The 19,268-nt window shown below is 39.4% G+C and overlaps 1 protein-coding gene across 1 annotated transcript; it reads right to left on the reverse strand.

Moving 5' to 3' along the window:
- Positions 1–1,933: 1,933 nt before the first annotated feature.
- LOC100492667 (phospholipase B1, membrane-associated) lies at positions 1,934–17,421 on the reverse strand. The gene is made up of 16 exons (XM_012969728.3): positions 17,184–17,421; positions 15,653–15,717; positions 14,434–14,524; positions 12,446–12,504; positions 12,302–12,369; positions 11,512–11,555; positions 10,863–10,983; positions 10,628–10,679; positions 10,157–10,237; positions 8,479–8,544; positions 7,449–7,540; positions 6,163–6,244; positions 5,098–5,205; positions 4,913–5,008; positions 3,091–3,162; positions 1,934–2,365 (listed from the first exon to the last, which is right to left on the reverse strand). The coding sequence occupies exons 1-16, from the start codon at positions 17,233–17,235 to the stop codon at positions 2,264–2,266; spliced, it is 1,251 nt and encodes a 416-aa protein (XP_012825182.2). The 5' UTR covers positions 17,236–17,421; the 3' UTR covers positions 1,934–2,263.
- Positions 17,422–19,268: the final 1,847 nt, after the last annotated feature.

The raw sequence follows: 19,268 nt of genomic DNA on the forward strand, positions 1-19,268 counted from the left end.
TTTCATATAAAGCTTCAAAGGTCTGTCTAGCTTCCCTTAAAGCATGCAGTTATTCAGCTTTTTGGTTAACATATCCTTGTCCTTAAGCAATATGTTCCTTTCTGTACTGCTCTAATTGTTGTGTTTGAAGCAGGGACCACAACTGATAATTTATCTATAAATATATTAAGCTACTGTTAAAAGAACAATTTTGTTTATTGTTAGAGGGACTGCAGAATGTTGATAAATTACATTATAAAATAATTTTCAATGAGCTTTTGTAGTTGTTCATACCTAATATTCTTCATCTCTGTTCAGTCCGATGTTTATGTTCTTCAATGCTACTGGTCTTTTTTTGTAGAAAGTATGGTCTTGATTTGATACACTACACAGTAGTGTGTACTCTTTTATTCTTATTTCATCATTTTTATAAAGTTAATCTTTGTTGCTGCATACTGTGTGTGTTTATTTTTCCAAGTAGAATTCTCTGAGGTGTACTACTCAGTGCCCACTAGGTGGAGGTAATGTACTGTAAATCCTAGTTCCTAGTACCTTTCATGCAAAGCCCGGCTACTGGATTCCAAACAGGTAAATACAGGTAAACAGCCAAGAAAAGAGAGTGTGAGTGCAGTAAGAAAAGGGTTACATAATAAAATTCAAGGTAACAATATGCCCAGTTATGTATAGCCTTCCTTCTCTAATAACAATTCCTGACAGTTTCTTTCTGTATTCTGTATTATCCTTAGCAAGTAGACAAGTCACTGATCTGTCAGATAACAAAATCTGCCTGTAAAACTGAAAACCTGCTCATTCCTACACATAAAAATATAACCCAGCCAAGAAGGGCAGCTCACCCCATGAAAGTGGTGTTGTACTCACCTTCAGTTAGATGCAGTGCAAATGCCCCTGGCCCCCTGCCTCATTATTCTACCTTTGTGATGAGCAAATGTTTTCGACAGGCATGGATTTTTGTCAAAAATGCTGTGAAAATTCACTGCGACAAAAATGATGTGCCCCAATAAAGTCACATGGTAGCTGCGTTTTGTGAATTTTTTGCCATTCCATGAATTTTTCAGCGAAGTAAAATGGGACAGATTCACTCATCACTATTATGTCTTTAAAATGTTGCCTATTTTTAAGAGTCTTTTATATAACAATAATTTACGTGCTTTTATTTTCTTTTTCATAGCAGTTATTTCCTTTGTCTGTGCTGTGGTGGAGTGAGGACAGCTGTTTCCTTTCCCAGCCCTAAGACATGTGAGCTCTGGTCTGTTAAAATTGGATAGGGCTCAAGAGGATACACATACGGTGCATGTGTGTATTGACAAATTCGCCCCCTCCCCAGTATAGGCTTTAATATTCTGCTGTGTTATTATTTACTGTACTATGTAAATAATAAAGAGTCTTTTGTATCTTGCTTATGATGGCTTATCATGCTGGGGATATCTACATTCTGATTGTGTATGGTTTTGTGGGGGATTGGAAATAGGTCCACTCCACAATAGAAAGGGAAAACTAAATATGTTAAATTGGCTTAAATTGGCTAAACATGACTTAATGTATCTTTCCTTTTGTATCGGATATTGGTTGTATTTTTCTTTACTTACCTTTATGTTCACCCTTCTATCATACTGCCATCAGGACACACATACTTATCATAACTAATGCTATAGGCAAGTACATTGCACTGCAGGGCTACAAGTGCTGATTACAGAACATACTTAGTGGTGATATTTCATACAGACATTACTGTAGGGTTTTACTTACTACTGGAAAACTCTATGCCAGAACAGGCGTTCTGGGGACATTTCATATAGATATTATGGTAGGGATGTACATACTGGTTTAAGGAATTAAAGGAGAGGCCAAAGGGCTCATTTACAAGCATTTCTCCTGAAGAGAAAACTGTATTGGTAAAGCACAATGCTACTACAAAACACACTGAACTCTTTCACAGTTTTAAGAAAATTCTGTTTTAAGTTGTGCTCTAAAAAGAGCCATTTCTCTATTTTATTCTATGTTTTGAAATCAGACAGCAATCCATCGTTTTATTACTTATTTTCTTGCCAATATTATTTTTACTGCCTTATAAGAACAGAACAGACTGGTCAACATTCAAACAAAGTCACTGTTTTTCTTGATATATCCCATAGCTTGTGATATATCTCATAGTTTGTGCTGTAAAGTCAGGGTAAAAGTAGCAATGGCATAAACCAGTTGTAGTTTGTTGTATACAAATGTCTGGGTAAGTGGATAACATTAGGGCAACGGAGGGTAAGGGCTGCTACAAGTATACTAACAGTGTAGCGAATACGAGTAATCCAATCAGATGGTGGGATGCACTGTAACCACTTGCTTGATTCCTAGTGTAGAAGTATGGGTGATCCTGTGAAATAAAAAAAATAAAAAAAAATTGTTATAATGGCTTGAATGGGGCTTAAATAAATTGTTTTAAAGAATCTTTGCTGCCCAAATTCTGCCCCTTTAGGTGAAAGGAACATGCCTTTCATAGCAGTCCATGTATCTTGACTTGGACCCATGGTTTCCACCTAATAAAGAAGAAATTCTGTGTATGCAGATTTCCCAATAGACCCCCTGACTGGTGGATTTTGTTCCCTATGGTAGCCTGAACTTCAGTGGTTGAATCTGTACCGCTGTCCTTTAATCATAGATTCAAGCACGTCCTCCTTCAGTGGTCAGTGCAGTCTCAAGGTCCTTAGTTACAGCTACTATATACTGTGTTATCTACTGAAGTAGCTGCAAGTACAACCCTCCTAAAACATACTTTCTTTCCCAAGAAATCCCAATGCTTTGTCTGTCTAATTAGTCTTGCTCAATATCACATGGAATCCATGATAAATAAACTTCTTCTACCCCAAATGACCTCTGGTATCGGAATTTCCATAATATACCCATCCATTATTTCATGGGCTTTTCTAGTAAATCACCAGCTAGGGATGGGGCCAGAATTACAAAATACCGGCAATGTACTTTCAATCACGGTTATACCCTCTGGCCACCCATGTAATTCCTCCACCCACTCCCACCACATCCAACCCAAGAACAAAAACTATTTTTTTGACTATTTATAATATAGATGCAAATATTTACCTTAGAAGGACAGAGAAGCGGGATTGGATCAGATAGTGTTTTTAAGTAATACTTATCTCCTTGTGGCTGGAGCTGAAAAGTAGGGGAAAAAATGTGTTTTGTGAGTTGTTGTGCAGGCCAAAAAGGGATATTAATAATAATGTGTTCTAGTATGCAGCTGCACTTAGGTGAACATCAGAATACTTTAGAAAACTAACTACTTTAGAGTGCCAGTGATTCTATCTCAGTGGCTTCACAAACACCACCATATGCATACAATATAGTGTAAGGACAGAGAAGAGCACAGTAGATTCAGAAGTTAATTATTTTTTTTATTAATGCAACATGTTTTCTAGAAGGCTGGCCGGCACAGAATTGGAATATCCTTGAACAGAAGGTTTATTACTCCTTGATTCTAATGTAAAGCTTCTCAAACTAATAATGAATAAAGTTTCATAACTTGCAGTGCAGCAGTAAAGTGTGACTGAAGCTTTGGAGTTGGAGAAACAAAAGCTAATCTGAGAGCAGTTCTATTGCATAGTGTTGGATCCTTCTGAAAGCTCAGACTCTAAGCACTATGCACTAAGATGGCTGCCTACACACCAGTATCACAGCTAAAACATTTTTTAAATGGTAGAATCAATTATTAGCAATCTGAACAGTGTAATATAGTAATAAAGACTATGCCATAAAAATCACAACAGAATCTGTTCAAACAAAGCATCTTATTTACATCTAAACAAAAATATTTGTTTCCTCCATTTTGCAAAACCCCCCAGGTTTACACAACCCACTTTTCTAAAGCATTCCAGATTTAGGAAAGATAAACTGGAATAACATTCTAGTCATTAAAATAAAGATATGTAAAATATAGGTAGAAGTGATTCTGCATCTGGGGCCACCTTGAGGCAGCCTTCTCGTGCCACCACCCTGTCACACCCCTGAATTTCCTGTTTAACCAAAATGTTAGCTCTAAAACATTTTTCCACCTGAGGCCTCAGTTGTCCCCATGGCAGGACCATTCCTGAATAAAAGGCATCAAAAGATGTATGTTCTACTGGAAATTTGGCCATTGCAGCCTACTAGAGTTGCTGAGAAGTTTGTTCAAGGAAATGCAGACAGTTTAGGTTTTTCTAAGAGGTGTGATTGGTTCTGTCAGGACCAGAGAACATAAACATGCCATCATGCAGTTGGTGGGTGGCCCAATGACAGATTAGTTGGGGCCACCTTGAGGCAGCCTTCTCCTGCCACCACCCTGTCACACCCCTGAATTTCCTGTTTAACCAAAATGTTAGCTCTAAAACATTTTTCCACCTGAGGCCTCAGCTGTCCCCATGGCAGGACCATTCCTGAATAAAAGGCATCAAAAAATGTATGTTCTACTGGAAATTTGGCCATTGCAGCCTACTAGAGTTGCTGAGAAGTTTGTTCAAAGAAATGCAGAAGGTTTAGGTTTTTCTAAGAGGTGTGATTGGTTCTGTCAGGACCAGAGAACATAAACATGCCATCATGCAGTTGGTGGGTGGCCCAATGACAGATTAGTTGGTTTTCTAATGTGCTGCTCCCTTACAGGCAGTCCCTTTATCCTTCGATCTTAAAAGGTTGGTCTGCCATGAGAAACTCATTTCGTCCTGGTAACTGTAAAAAAGAAAATTCTGATTTTTAAATCTGCACTAGTGATACGGCTCCCCCTCGACCAGCTCCAACACTTAAAAAAGTAAGCATGGGGGGTGAGGGGGTCTGCATTGGCAAGGCTGCCCCAGGGTGGCAGTAGGTGCTGAATTAATCCTGGTTTCTGCTAGTACAAATTTGTAGGAGGAAAAAAGGTAAATATGAACTGTACCATGTTATTCCACAGCGCCCTGGCCAGTTGCTCATGACCTTTGATGGTAAGGTGAAAACAATCAGGAGTAAAGTAGGAATAGTCAACCGTCCCGTTCTGCAAATAAAACACAACTTGAGTTCATCCCTTTCTCTAATTGTATGAGGACCAAGGTGGCATTATTTGGCCACACTTCTCACACTCACTTGGTCAGTTGGTGGTTTGGCATGTTTTAGAAAAGGCTGAAGAATTACAGCAAAGTCTTTCTTTCCATTAAATCTTGTGGAATTCAGAAACAGACGCTCTAGCTTTTCCTGCAGGGGTGGAGAAAGAACACAAATATAGATATAAGAACTAGGTTTTTTTTTAACTTAGGTTTTTTTTGTGTACAGAGCTATATCCAAATGATACAAGAGTATTTTTTCTTACCATTACCCTCTTGAGCAGAATTATTAATGCAAGCTCAAGTGAAAAACACTAATATGCACACAAAATCTTGCACTCTTAATCACTATGAACCCATACACACACCTTACACCAAGTGCCAGTGCACTGGGTTAGTCTGCTCCGATTAAATACATGCCACTGCATGCAAGGTGCTAAGTATCAGGTGCATGGATGCAAGAAAGCCCTGGAATTAATGCCTGCCATAAAGAAGTCTTGTTTCAGGGTTCCCTTTTTTCTTATGGTTCTTTTAAAGCCCAAAAGTCTTGATTTGAGCTGGAACAAAGGCTACAGAAACTGTTTTAATCTTTTGGCATGGAGAAAAGAACTGTCTGTATAGTAGAATAGGGGTCTGTTAATTCATTTATTTCGTAGCAGAGTAGTGCATAAAAAAGCCACCAAATTGGATCACATGGAGAAACACCCGCATGTATAAGCCCATAGTCATATATGACTTTGTTCTCACACAGATCCATTTTCTCTCTTTCTTTTGCTGTGTCTCTTCCTCTAAGACCAAGGGGACATCTGTGCCTCTCACTAATAGGGGAATACTCAGGGGAGGGCCCAGAGATATAGGAGTACACTGCTTCTAAGTCCAGCATGTCAGGTGTGGTGCAGTTGAGTGAGAAAATGTATCATTGATAAACCTCTGCAGCCCATAATATGTACCTGAAATCCACACATCCATACTTTTCCAAGCCACAAAGACATACCTTTCAGACACAGTATCACAATATCTTCTATTTTCTAATGACAGTTACCAAAAAACTGGTATCACATTGGTCTTTGTTGATTCTAATTACCCTTGTAACACAACTTAGTCTCACCTGAAACTGGGTCATCTGATCTAATATTTCTTGGAACTCTGTAGAATTTTCATTTGGCACAGCCACACAGGAACAAAAACTCCTAGAGGACAAAACATTATTTCAGTATGTCTAAAGATTCTCAATAATATAGTAAACAATCAAATATGTAAGCCAATAAGCTATTATCTTGGCATGGCTGGGGCAGGAAACCACCCCTCTAAATTTACACTAAGGGATCTCATTTAGATCTCTCCTCTCCTGCTGTGGATTTCTCCTGCATTACACCATAGGGGAGTGCAGGAAAAATGCAGCCTATTCTTCCTTATTGGCCCATACTGTTGCAGGCACATCAAAGCACCAAACACAGGTGGAATGCAACGTATGGTCCAATAAGGAAGAATGGGTTGCAATTCGTTCTGTGCTGTTCTGTGGTAGAACACAGAAGAAATCCAACACAAAGGAACACAGGCCTAAACTCACATGTGTAAGAGCCCTAACATTTGTGATCAACTTTATAGATATTTTAAATATAAATAGGGGGTGCAATAAAGAAGTGGCCACATAAAACAAACAAGAGAACAAAGTGATTCTCTTTATTCTCTATATTAAGGGGCGAATAAATCCCCCAGATAAAGTTGGCTCATTTAAATAAGATTAACGATACATGGGCTGCTGGGTCAGTTCTTTCAGCCAGCAGTCATATACAGTACCACATAGAATGAAGCAGATATGCAACCTTTCTGGGATGCAATATTGCTTTCCTTCTTTTTAAAGTCTGCTGTATAATCCATGCTTGTAGAACTTTCTCAGGTTCAGGGTATGTGATGTAGGTTTACAGCAGGGCTGTATCTACTATAAGGCACTTGAGGGCCTATGCCTGTGGTGGCAGTGACCAGGGGTGGCACAGAATGTATTATCTTTTTTTTGTGAACTGTCCCGCTGGCTTTATAGGTAAAATCATTTACAGTCTCGGAGGCAAGGGACAAGTGTGTGCATTAGTTTGCTTACTTACAGGGTCCTTTCCATGCCCTTTGTGAGCTCAGCTACTATGGCTGTCATTTAAGGTCAGTCTATTTCAGATTTGCTGCCTGTACCGTTGAAAAGCCAAAGTATATGACAGCCAATTGCAGTACATAACAAAAGGCAAAAGCATCTCTCTTCATGCCTTGACTTGGCTGACAGCTTAGAAGGTATATAGCAACCTAATTCAGGGTATTAGTTGCCCTTTAAGAGATTTTGACATAATTCAAAGCTATTGGTTATTAATAAGTGATAGTTTACACAAAATAATAAAATGAACTTGCCTTTGAAGCAGACATCCCAAACTCTTGTCATTAACACTGCGAAGCTCCTCAATACGTAAAAGTTGAACAACATTTATAATGGCTCTTGGCAGCTGTGAATATAAAGTCAAACATTCGGCTCATTGATTAGTCACATATTGGCAGAGCTGCCTGGTGGTGGGGCGGAAAAATACAGGTATGGGACCTGTTATCCAGAATTCTTAGGACCTGGGGTTTTCTGGATGTATAGCCATACTTTGGGGCTGATTTACTAACCCACGAATCCGAATCCGAATGGGAAAAATTCCGATTGGAAAACGAACATTTTGCGACTTTTTTGTATTTTTTGTGATTTTTTCATCGCCGTTACAACTTTTCGTAAATTGTTGAGACTTTTTCGTAACCATTACGACTTGAGCGAATTGTCGCGACTTTTTCGTAGCCGTTACGATTTGCTTGGATCTTGTCACGACTTTTTCGTATTGAGCGCTCGTAAACTGCGGGCAAAACTTTCAGACTTAGCATGATTTTGAAAGCCTCCCATAGGACTCAATGGCACTCTGCAGCTCCAACCTGGCCCAAGAAAAGTCACAATACTGAAGCTTGAATGAATCCGAAACTTTTGTACTCGGCGCAAAGGCTACGAAAAAGTAGTGACAATTCGCGCAAGTCGTAACGCTACGAAAAAGTCGCGACATTTTGCGAACCAGTCGTAATGGCTACGAAAAAGTCGCGACAATTTACGAAAAAATCGCAAAATACAGATCATTACGAAAAAAACGCATTCGGACGCCTTTCGTGGACCATTCGTGGATTAGTAAATCAGCCCCTTTAAGTCTACTAAAAATGCTGCTCTGCCCTGCTTCAACTCTAAAGGCATCTCTGTTAAAGGACATTAATCATATATTGCATCTTTGTATCTGTCTTTAAACAATCCAACCCTTTTATGTGAATTTTACACCTTGCCCTTTCAAATTGCCTTGTGAATCATATCGGTGAATTTCAAATAACTGAAGGCCTTTTTTGGTTTATAAAATAGGCAGATACTTACTTGTTGCTGCAACATGTCCAGAGATACTGTAAGGTTGTGTATAAAGCTGTCTGCTGAGAATAGAGTCTGTAGGGGAAAACATTGTGTGTGAAAGGCAGATAATCTTACTGTTGCTGAGCACTCTGATTCTCAAATTATGTGAGTTATATTTCCAGTGATTAATGCTTCTTTTGGTGTTTGTTGGTGTCCTCTGATGGCTTAATTGTAAGCCTCAAGCTCACTGTAACACACTTGCATGGCTGAACCCAGAACAGAGGCATTGTCTGTAATTACTGGTAACAAATATTTATAAAGCTGCAACACATTCTGCAGCACTGTAGTCTGATACCTTTAGGAAATAACAAGTGGCTGTAAAACTCCCTTTTGGGAACCCAGACTTTCTGAGTCAGAACCTACTTCAAGTAACCAGATGGTCAGAACAACTGGGGAACAGGAAACTTGAGGTACTGACAGCCAGTTGGGAACAAGTAGAGCTCAGAAGGAATAGTCTATCACTAGGCCAAAATTTAGTGCAGGTAACATTTCTGGACAGATCATTCCCACCCTCCACAGATGTTCAGGGCTGAATTGTCAGATTCAGCCCTGAAGATAGATTTTGCTCAGGCACCTTTAATAGCTCCCGATCAAAATCTTTTAACCCGCCCGATCGGCGAGTCAACCGATATCAGCAGCCTTCTGAGATATCGGTCACCTCGCTGCATGGCCATGCACCGAATATCGTACAAAACAAGGTTTTCGCACGATATCATCGGTGCGTGTATGGCCAGCTTCACAGTAGCCTCTCAGGCAGACAACAGAAAAGTCTATTGAATGGGAAAAGGACTTCAACAAGTACTAGTGCATCAGTCTGGGGAACAGCTGGTAAAAATGAAAGTGTAGTTAGAGCCAAAAAAACCTACATGGCTCTTGATGCACTGCATGAAACAATAACTTACCCTAGATAAGCAGTTTTATAGACTTACTTTAAACCTGTGGTATAATGTTTTGTACTGCATTCCCATGTCTGTACACCCATGCCCAGCCATTTTCCATGTCTGTATGATACCCATGCCCAGCCATTCCCTATGTCTGAATCAAACCCATGCCCAACCATTCTCTATGTCTGAATCAAACCAATGCCCAACCAAGCCCTATGTCTGTATCAAACCCATGCCTAACCATTCCATATGCCTGAATCAAACCCATGCCCAACCATTCCCTATGTCTGAATCAAACCCTTGCCCAACCATTCCCTATGTCTGTATCAAACCCATGCACAACCATTCCCTATGCCTGAATCAAACCCATGCCCAACCATTCCCTATGTCTGAATCAACCCCATACCCAACCATTTCCTATGTCTGAATCAAACCCATGCCCAACCATTCCCTATGTCTGAATCAACCCCATACCCAACCATTTCCTATGTCTGAATCAAACCCATGCCCAACCATTCCCTATGTCTGAATCAACCCCATACCCAACCATTTCCTATGTCTGAATCAAACCCATGCCCAACCATTCCCTATGTCTGTATCAAACCCTTGCCCAAACATTCCCTATGTCTGTATCAAACCCATGCCCACCCATTTTCTATGCTTGTAATGCAAATGTGTTCAAAAATTCTTATGTTAGTCAATTGGTTAATTTGTCTTGCTTCTAAAGACTTAAAATCCCTATGATCTTTGACATCACTCACCTTATTTTTGCAGTAATCACACACATCATTAGATCCAATGAAGATGGTCACTAATTTCCAGTCTTCTTTAAAATTTACTCCCTGAAAAGAAGAAAAAAATTAGGGGCCTGTGTAGAATTGCAGGTGGAATATTCTGACATTTATATTACAGGAAATGAAACCTGAATATTGTATGTATGTATGTATATCTTTATTTATAAAGCGCTACTTATGTACGCAGCGCTGTACAGTAGAATTCATTAATACAGACAGGGGGGTTAAAGATAATGGATAAATACAAAGTACAACAATAAATACAAATAAATACAAGGTACAGTTGCAATAAGAGTCAGAAACACAAGATGAAGGAGGTCCCTGCCCCGTAGAGCTTACAATCTATATGGATACTATAATATTATTTTAATTTGTTAAATAAATAGTGATCCTAACTATACAACATTGTCAAAAGATACAACTGCAGAGAAATATTACCGGGTAAGATTTCATAGTGTCAATCAAGTGCTGCGTTTGTTCTGGCAAATTACTGCAATGAAAAAAATCACGTTTCAGTTTTTATATTTTTATTGGCTCACAAGTACATAATGTGGTAGTCTTGTTATGATCTTTTTATTTTAGTAAAATCTCAGTATCACACAAAAAAAAGAGTCAGTAGACAATAAATAAGAATTATTATAATTATCATATTAAAAAATAAGATCTGCCTTACAAGGTATTTGCTCCAGTAACAGCCAGATTTAGGCCTGTATCCTCCAGTGGGGCTGGTTTATAGCTGACAGTTTTCCTTTTTCCAAATCCAACAATGTTGGGATTGAAAAGTTTCAGAATGTCTAAAATGTTTAGGGAGATATGTCAGCTGACAGATGCTGGATAAATAACAGCACATACTGTAGAAGAGAGTTGCTATTTGGAAACAAATTGAAAAGGATTTTCACTATTATTAGACACGTTGAAGTACAGAAGGCCTGGTCAAGGCTGACATTTGTAAAAAGGGGATGAGGATCGCTGTTAGGCACAGAAATATCTAAGGAAGCAGGTGATTATTATGAGCTACATTGGTATATTAGAGTATAAGGCCCTATCTAAGAATACATCGGTAAATGGTGTAACTAAATGAACACAGTGTGGCACAAGGAAGTGGTCACTGTCAAGGAAGGGAATGATTTAGTCAAGCATCTCATTATTAAGGGCAGAATGGTACAGAGGGTATAATTATATAGGGGTCAGTCATTTAATGCAGGACCTATGTGGCCCTGTCCCACTGAGCATTTGTTGGACTGTAGGTATCTACGGTGTGGGATGTAACATAAGAAAAAAGACTAAAGACTAAGTGAAAGCTCAAGGGAACAGATACTCACTTGGTAATGTAGTGACATCTGAGATGTTCCCAAAGCCCCCAATACTGTTAAAATAAGACAGAGATTAATGCATGGGGGTAGGATGGAGTCAGTGGTAGACTTTCATTTTCATCAAAGAGGCATACTTGGTAAATTGGATGTGACACAGTTATACATTCTAATTAATTTATAATCAACGATTATACATTATACTTAGTTCATCATTGATATTTAGCTCAAATTTGAATAACTTTGGAGCCAAAAAAATAGTCCTTGGGGACACTTGAAATGTAGCTAAAAGGGCTACACATATTAGATATCATTTTAATGTAATCAGTATGTAGATAGACTGGATCAGAAAAATCAGACACACGTCCAATAAATATTGGTTATTAGACTGCACTTAGTGTAAGACTAGGAATAAAGCACAAAGGACCAGAGCAAAGTACTCAAGCACATCCATCCATTTTTTAGGACTTGATCCTCAATGAAAAGTGTCCTTGCCTGCAGCTATTGGTTCAAGATTGTCTCAAAATTTTGCTACAAGCAAAAGCACCCTTAGAATTGCCCAAGAAAATAACAGCAGGCAATAACCAATGTGAGAAGGGGATAGCAAGCTAAAGGTGTGGCTGCAAAAGGGAGGTGCATAAGTAGGTGAGAAGATGTCTATGTACAAAATAAAACAATATGAATGAAAGATGAATGATAAGGAATAAGAACAAAACAGAATGGTCATTACAACTAATGCTATTTTGTTGAGACAAATGTTTGTAACAATTTTGTACCACAAGAGCTTGCAGGTTTTTCTTACCTCCAGGAAAGATGTCGGTATTCATTTGGGATCTCTAGTACACTGGTAGCATTGGCTGCAATTGCTGTCTGAAACAGAGAGGGTTTTGTTAATCCTTTTTATATGTTACCTCTCTGCCCCAAACCAGGGCAAAACAGGCCTTACCGTCAGTGAGTCCCCCAAAGCAGCCACAACTTTCACATCAGCTGGTTTCACTTTCTCCACTGTGAAAAGAAAAATTAAACAGACTTATCATGTCATATCTTTGGGACTTTAGCCTGTCTATTGTTTAAGAGACTTTTGTTGCAAATATTCTTATTTAGAACATAATTTACTTTTAATGTATTTATTATTATTATTAGGTCATGCACCCTGAGATAAATTTGCAAGATTTCAACACCTAGAACTCCAAGTCAAAATTGAACTACTCCATATTTCGTCCTTGCAAGCCAGATAATTAGGTTACCATTATACAACCCCCTCCCTTTATTGTGGCTGTTTTCTTAGCAGGAGTCCATTATGTAGGAGGATTATCTGGGATCTAACTCACAAGGACCAAACATGGAGTAGCTTAAGTTTCCCTGTTTTTCTTGTTTAGCTCAAGAAATAACAAAAAAGAGTTTTCCTTATTAAAACAAAAGGTAAAAAGTATGTTAATCACAATTCCTATTAAGTGATCTTGTGTTGAACAAGGGGTTTTAGGATAAAAATCTCCCTAGTTCTAATGTCAAGGGATTCATTTGCTATCATACATAGACTGTTACTGACCCAAGTATTGGCTCATTTATGGGAACTTCCTGACAGGCTGCCTGATCTGGACAAAAATGTAACTGTCTTTCAGATATGTATGAAAATTCTGTTTGGTCGTTAGACCTGCAGTAAAATCCAATTGGATTGAATCAGCCTGATTTGCCCAGTATAAGACCTCACCAAAGGAGATCTCAAAGTGAATGAGCAGACTAAGATATAAGAAAGTTTTATGTATATACCGTGTTTCCCCGAAAATAAGACACTGTCTTATATTTTTTAAGCTCCAAAATATGCACTAGGTCTTATTTTCAGGGGATGTCTTATTTTTCCATGAAGAAGAATACAGGACACATTTATTCCATCACCCTAGGTGGATGTCTTATTTTCGGGGGGTGCCTTATTTTCCGAGGGGGGTGTAAAATCGGGGGGTGCCTTACTTTCAGAGGATGTCCTATTTTCGGGAAAACAGGGTATCTATTAGTGCTGGGCGGTATACCGGTTTAACCGGTATACCGGTTTTTGAAAAAAAAATGATATGATTTTTGAACATACCGCTATACCGGTATGCGCCCTTCCTGCAGTTTTTATCCAGTTACATCCGGGTTGCGCCCGTGCGCACGTGACGTCGGCGCGCATGTGACGTCGGCGCGCACGCGACGTCGCTAGGACGCATCGCTGGAGCTGGAGGAACCACAAGTTGGGTAAGTTGGGCTGGGGCTGGTGCTGGGGTTGGTGGGGTTGTGGCTGGTGCTGGGGTTGTGGCTGGTGCTGGGGTTGGGGGGTTGTGGCTGGTGCTGGGGTTGTGGCTGGTGCTGGGGTTGGGGGGGTTGTGGCTGGTGCTGGGGTTGGGGGGGTTGTGGCTGGTGCTGGGGTTGTGGCTGGTGCTGGGGTTGGGGGGGTTGTGGCTGGTGCTGGGGTTGTGGCTGGTGCTGGGGTTGGGGGGGTTGTGGCTGGTGCTGGGGTTGTGGCTGGGGCTGGGGCTGGGGGGGTTGTGGCTGGTGCTGGGGTTGGGGGGGTTGTGGCTGGTGCTGGGGTTGTGGCTGGGGCTGGGGGGGTTGTGGCTGGTGCTGGGGCTGGGGGGGTTGTGGCTGGGGTTGGGGGGGCTGTGGGGGTTGTGGCTGGGGTTGGGGGGGCTGGGGTTGTGGCTGGGGGGGTTGGGGGGGGGTTGTGGGGCTGGGGTTGGGGTTGTTGGGGGGGGTGGGGGGGGGCCACCAATATTTATTATTTATTTTTTATTTATATACCGTCAAATACCGTGATACCGATATAATTTTGAAAAATACCGTGATATAAATTTTTGGTCATACCGCCCAGCTCTAGTATCTATACATAACTATTATCTCCCCCCATCTCCAATGTAAATGTTCTCAGTATGAATATAGCTGGCAAAACATACAATATACCTGTTGTGGGGACTTCAGCAGAGGGAGACATATCGGGGCATATAAGAACTTCATTATGACTGCTCCCATTTTTGGCTTTTTCTGGAAACTCCTGATAAAAAATATCATCATCATCATCATCATCATCATGAGTGGAAACTGAACATTTAGCACACAATCCAACACAATCCAACTGTAAACATAACACCCCCTCTCCTCACCAGAACAGTCAGTTACAAATGTTTTTGCATCCAGTCATAACAAATCTATCCAGTATAAACAAAAAAAGAAAAAACACTCAAACCAATCAAATATTGGTTGCTGTGAGTTTGTGCATGGGTGCAATTCAGCAGCTATGGTAACAATTTAAACCTTTTTGTATTAGTTATAAGATACTGTGACTAGGGCCAAACTAGGAGATAGTTTATTCACAGCAAAATGCCCCAACATGCCCTATATGCCAGTAGTTTTTAGGGTATTGAGGGATACATGCCCAGATTGCTCTCTCATCTTCCACATTGGTTATTCAAAGATCAAGAAAGAGGAAAAAGAGTAAGAAGAGTAAAAAGTCAGTGATGGTTCCTGCCTGTTGTTGTTTAGCTGAGCATAACCTTACTCAGAACCAGGAATGAAGGGACACTAAATCAGATTGCAGTGCTTTTAGTTAATTTTTAACAGTGTAAAATATGTTCATACTTTTTTTCGCGGGAAAAATGCAGCAGTAAAATGTAATGTGCACCAAAGGAAACATAGATCAAAGGTTGCATTTTATCAAACTATTGTGTTTAGAGAGCACTGTGTACATAATGCTGGAGTCTCTTGTTAGTTTACATTAATCAGATGTAAACCCAAAACATACTGTTTTGTCAAATAAAATAAAATTAAATTATTAGAAACTTTTTTATATGCATTCATTAAAAATGTATAGTGTTTTGTAATTTTCTAAATGTAAATGCAATTGAAATCAGTATTTGTGCAACTGCACTGCCGGTCCTTTCCTACAATGCCTTGCATACTTCACAGATCTATTAATCTGCTGGCTTTTGGTACAGTTTCCACAGACAGAACAAGAAGTACAGAGAATACTGTTTTTAATAAAAATGGCTTTAAGGTCACTGAAAAAAGTGTAATTCATTTTTTTATCATGAGGTAACATTTTTGGGCGCTTTATAACCCCTTTAATACCAGAGCATGCAATGAGATATGATAACATCTAACTATAAAACATATCCATTCTTACCTGTAATCCATACATGGGTATTTGTGTTTTAAGACCCGACATATAGTTATCGAACCAATCCAGCCCTTTTGAAAGAAAAAAAAATGACAAGGAAGAAAAACCAGTAACAACCGCTCAATAACAAGGCTAGCAAAACAAACAGAATGACAAAGTGCAGGCTACTTCATACAATGTTATTTGTGCAGGTATGGGATCTCTTTATTTATTGGAGAAACAGGTTACCAGGGATGGCAAAAAGCTGATACTGGTAACTTTAAACCAAAATTTCAGTTTTTTAATTGGCTCTTCTAGCCAATCGGCTGTTCTAGAGCAGAAAGTGCTCTTGGATGAAAATTGAACAAAATCATATGATTTTTCATGTTCATAGCTCAGAACTGGGCAATGTGCAGTTTTTATTCAGGCTAAAGCAGTGTGCCCAAAATGTCTCTAATGCTCCCAAGAAAGAAGATAAATTAAGTTAAGGGCTGTGGCACACGGGAAGATTTGTTGCCGAGCCAAGGTTAGTTGCCGCACTGAAGATTAGTTGCCCGCGACAAGGGAGATTTTAAGATATTTCACAGACAATACATCATGGTTGAATGCAAATAGGTGAGGTTTATTGAGGATCAATAAACCTCACCTATTTGCATTCAACCATGATGTATTGTCTGTGAAATATCTTTGTGAGAATCCTGTGAGTGCCGACATTTCTCCATCTATCTAAACTTTGCTGCTCTGGCACCCAGGTATTGTACCTAAAGTTTGGTGTGCTCCCCACTCTGCAATATATATATATATACACTACAAGGCTGCAATTTGCATCAGCATTTAATCATCAGCCCTGTAATACTAGCTTACATGACAGACCAGACTCATTTTCTGCTTGCTAATTTGTGACAACCCCTAAGCTTAGCTCAGAGCACACTGAGAATGTGAGCGTCACTGACACATAACAAAATCCAAGATGTGACAACTCTTAAGGCCTAGATAATTTCTACTACAGAGATGATGAACTTTTAATCTTAGTATATAACATATAGCATTTCTAAACATATTCATTTTTAGGATTCTATGATTCCTGCTTGTGGCAACAGTTTGGGGCCCTTTCCTGTTTCTGTGCAACAACCCGCCCCCACTGCTGTACTAGGGCAGCTAAACACCGGTGTGCTCTAGAAGTTAGTTGGCTCCAAACATACCAATTCAGCAGTTTAGTTTCTTCTCCAACATCTTCACAGCAAATTTTTTGGGGTGAACAAGCAGCAGAACTACTCTGACATTCTGCCCCCTGGTTTCCCTTATGACTATTCTGTAACTAGTCTCTATGTAGTGCCTGCCTGCTTAGTGAGCACTTACCTAGGATTCCCTCAATGCTGCAAACATCTCCTTCAGGTCCCATAAACTTGAAAAAGGAAAATTCACCTACATAGAATGCTCCCTGGAACATTTGCTCCAAGATCGCATACATTAGACAAGACCCACATTGAGTGGAATTTCTAACTATTACATGATGTAATAGTCTGATGTAAATTAGTCGATGTAAATCAGAACTTACCGTATGCCTGGTGCAGACATAAAGAGAAGATGATCACTTTTAACATCCTCATTCTGTCAGTCTACTGAGATGTGTTACCTGCTAAATATTCCAGCAATCTTTTCATAGAGGGGATTTTTGGATGTAGCCAGCACTTGTAAGCTTAACGGAGAGGCAACAGAGCCAAAGCACAAGTATTCAGTGTGCAAATGCAGGGGCACTGAAGGTCCAAGTTTCATTCTGGGACTAAAGAGCACAGAATGCACAAATCAATAGATGGCCTTTCCACATTATTATAATAATTTATTAATATTATCAAAGTCCAAGCTCAGAGGTGAGTCCCACTTATTTATTAATTATTTAGTCTTTTCCAGTTAACCCTTATTTTGTGTTTAGAGAATCAGCATTCCATTGATGTTTATCCCCTTGTAATTAAGTTACTGATAAAACTTGTCTCTGTCACAGCATATTTTATAGTCCAAAGGACATAACCTTCTTGGTTACAATCATGAGATTAAAGGAGACGTCTGCCCCAAAACACAGCACTGACCTTTTTATATACATACTGAAATCAAATGGTCAGGAAAAAGTTTTTGCTAAGGAGCAGTTAGTACAGGGGGAATGTACTGTAAGAAGAGAGCACCTAAATATCTTGGCTGGTAGAGGAGTCAGCTAGAACATTATCTAATGGTGCTTGAGAGAGCTGATATGAAATGGCCATAAATAAAGGATTTGCTATTATAGTGGTTAAGGCCAGTGGCACACTAGGATTTTTTTCTGGTTGCATAGAAATGCAGATGGGCGACGGCCGACATACTCTGAGCATTGGCCCATTAGAAACACTAATGTCTTGTAGATTGTAAGCTCTTTTGGGCAGGGCTCTCTTTACCTCTTGTATCGGTTATTGATTGCTTTATATGTTACTCTGTATGTCCAATGTATGAAACCCACTTATTGTACAGCGCTGCGGAATATGTTGGCGCTTTATAAATAAATGTTAATAATAACATATGCCTTTTCTCTCTCTACACAGGTACAGAAAAAGCCTAGTGTACCACTGGCCTCATTCAGTTATGTGTCTTTCTGAAAAGTTTATATAAAGTGAAAAAGCACTTACTTTTTCTGCAATATATTTATTGTGATATCATCTACATGATCCCTTATCTACTCATAAGTGACCAGCATCAATTATGGCTGCTTAAACAAGTTATACATACAAAGCTTTGGAACTGGCCTATTTGGTACAAAAGTTCCATGGGTTTTGTGCACTGGTTCATAATTTTTTATGCCACAAAAATTTATTGCTGATTAAGAAAGATACAATAAGTCTGCGCATAAAGGAGGTTTGCACAGGAAAGTAAACAAGTTGGTTAACTCTAATGCTAAACATGGTAATTGCTTTTGGACTCATAATGGAGTTTGGAACTATTAACCTAGTTGTGGTCACACTATCTGGAAGCAAATGCATGTTTATGGTTCATAATGGCCCAATAAGTTTCTATCTTGCCTGAACAATAAATTGCATTATGCAATTAAGCAAAAACTATAAATAGCTTATTTTATAAATAAGCAAAATTTGTACCATGGCTTATTTGACCTTTGTATGTTACCCTCACTAATTTGGTCTTAGTAAAAGAACAGTTATGCCAAGGACCTCATCAGGCCAGAGATTCAGTAAGTGACCAATGCGTCTGCTTTAGTCAACCATTTAGTTAGTCGAGCACAGGGCTCCTGTGTGCTTTTAACAAAAGAAGGACAAAGCCAAAAATGAAGGTTCAACTTAAAGGCAGGAGGCAGTAACAGATCTCAATGCAGCTGTGCATGAGATCTCCCTTTCCCCTTTGCTTTTCAATTAGTGGGTTCAACATATTCCTTTGGATGTGTGTCCCATTGCACTCATACCCTGAATCTAGCCTATTAAAAAACAGAAGTGATAAAAAGTTTCTTTGGTTTAAGACCAACTGAGCTGAGCTCTGCGCAGGGTGCCAACAGAGTAACTTTAAGATAGGAGAGAGAAATAAAGCTTCTGGGCTAGACCAATTCTTGGTCTCTGGATACAAGGCCTAGACACTGCAGGAATGGAGAGAAGAAAAGCAAAATAAAAAA

This window comes from Xenopus tropicalis, chromosome 8 (genome assembly GCF_000004195.4).
Source record: "Xenopus tropicalis strain Nigerian chromosome 8, UCB_Xtro_10.0, whole genome shotgun sequence".
Taxonomy (NCBI): Eukaryota; Metazoa; Chordata; class Amphibia; order Anura; family Pipidae; genus Xenopus; species Xenopus tropicalis.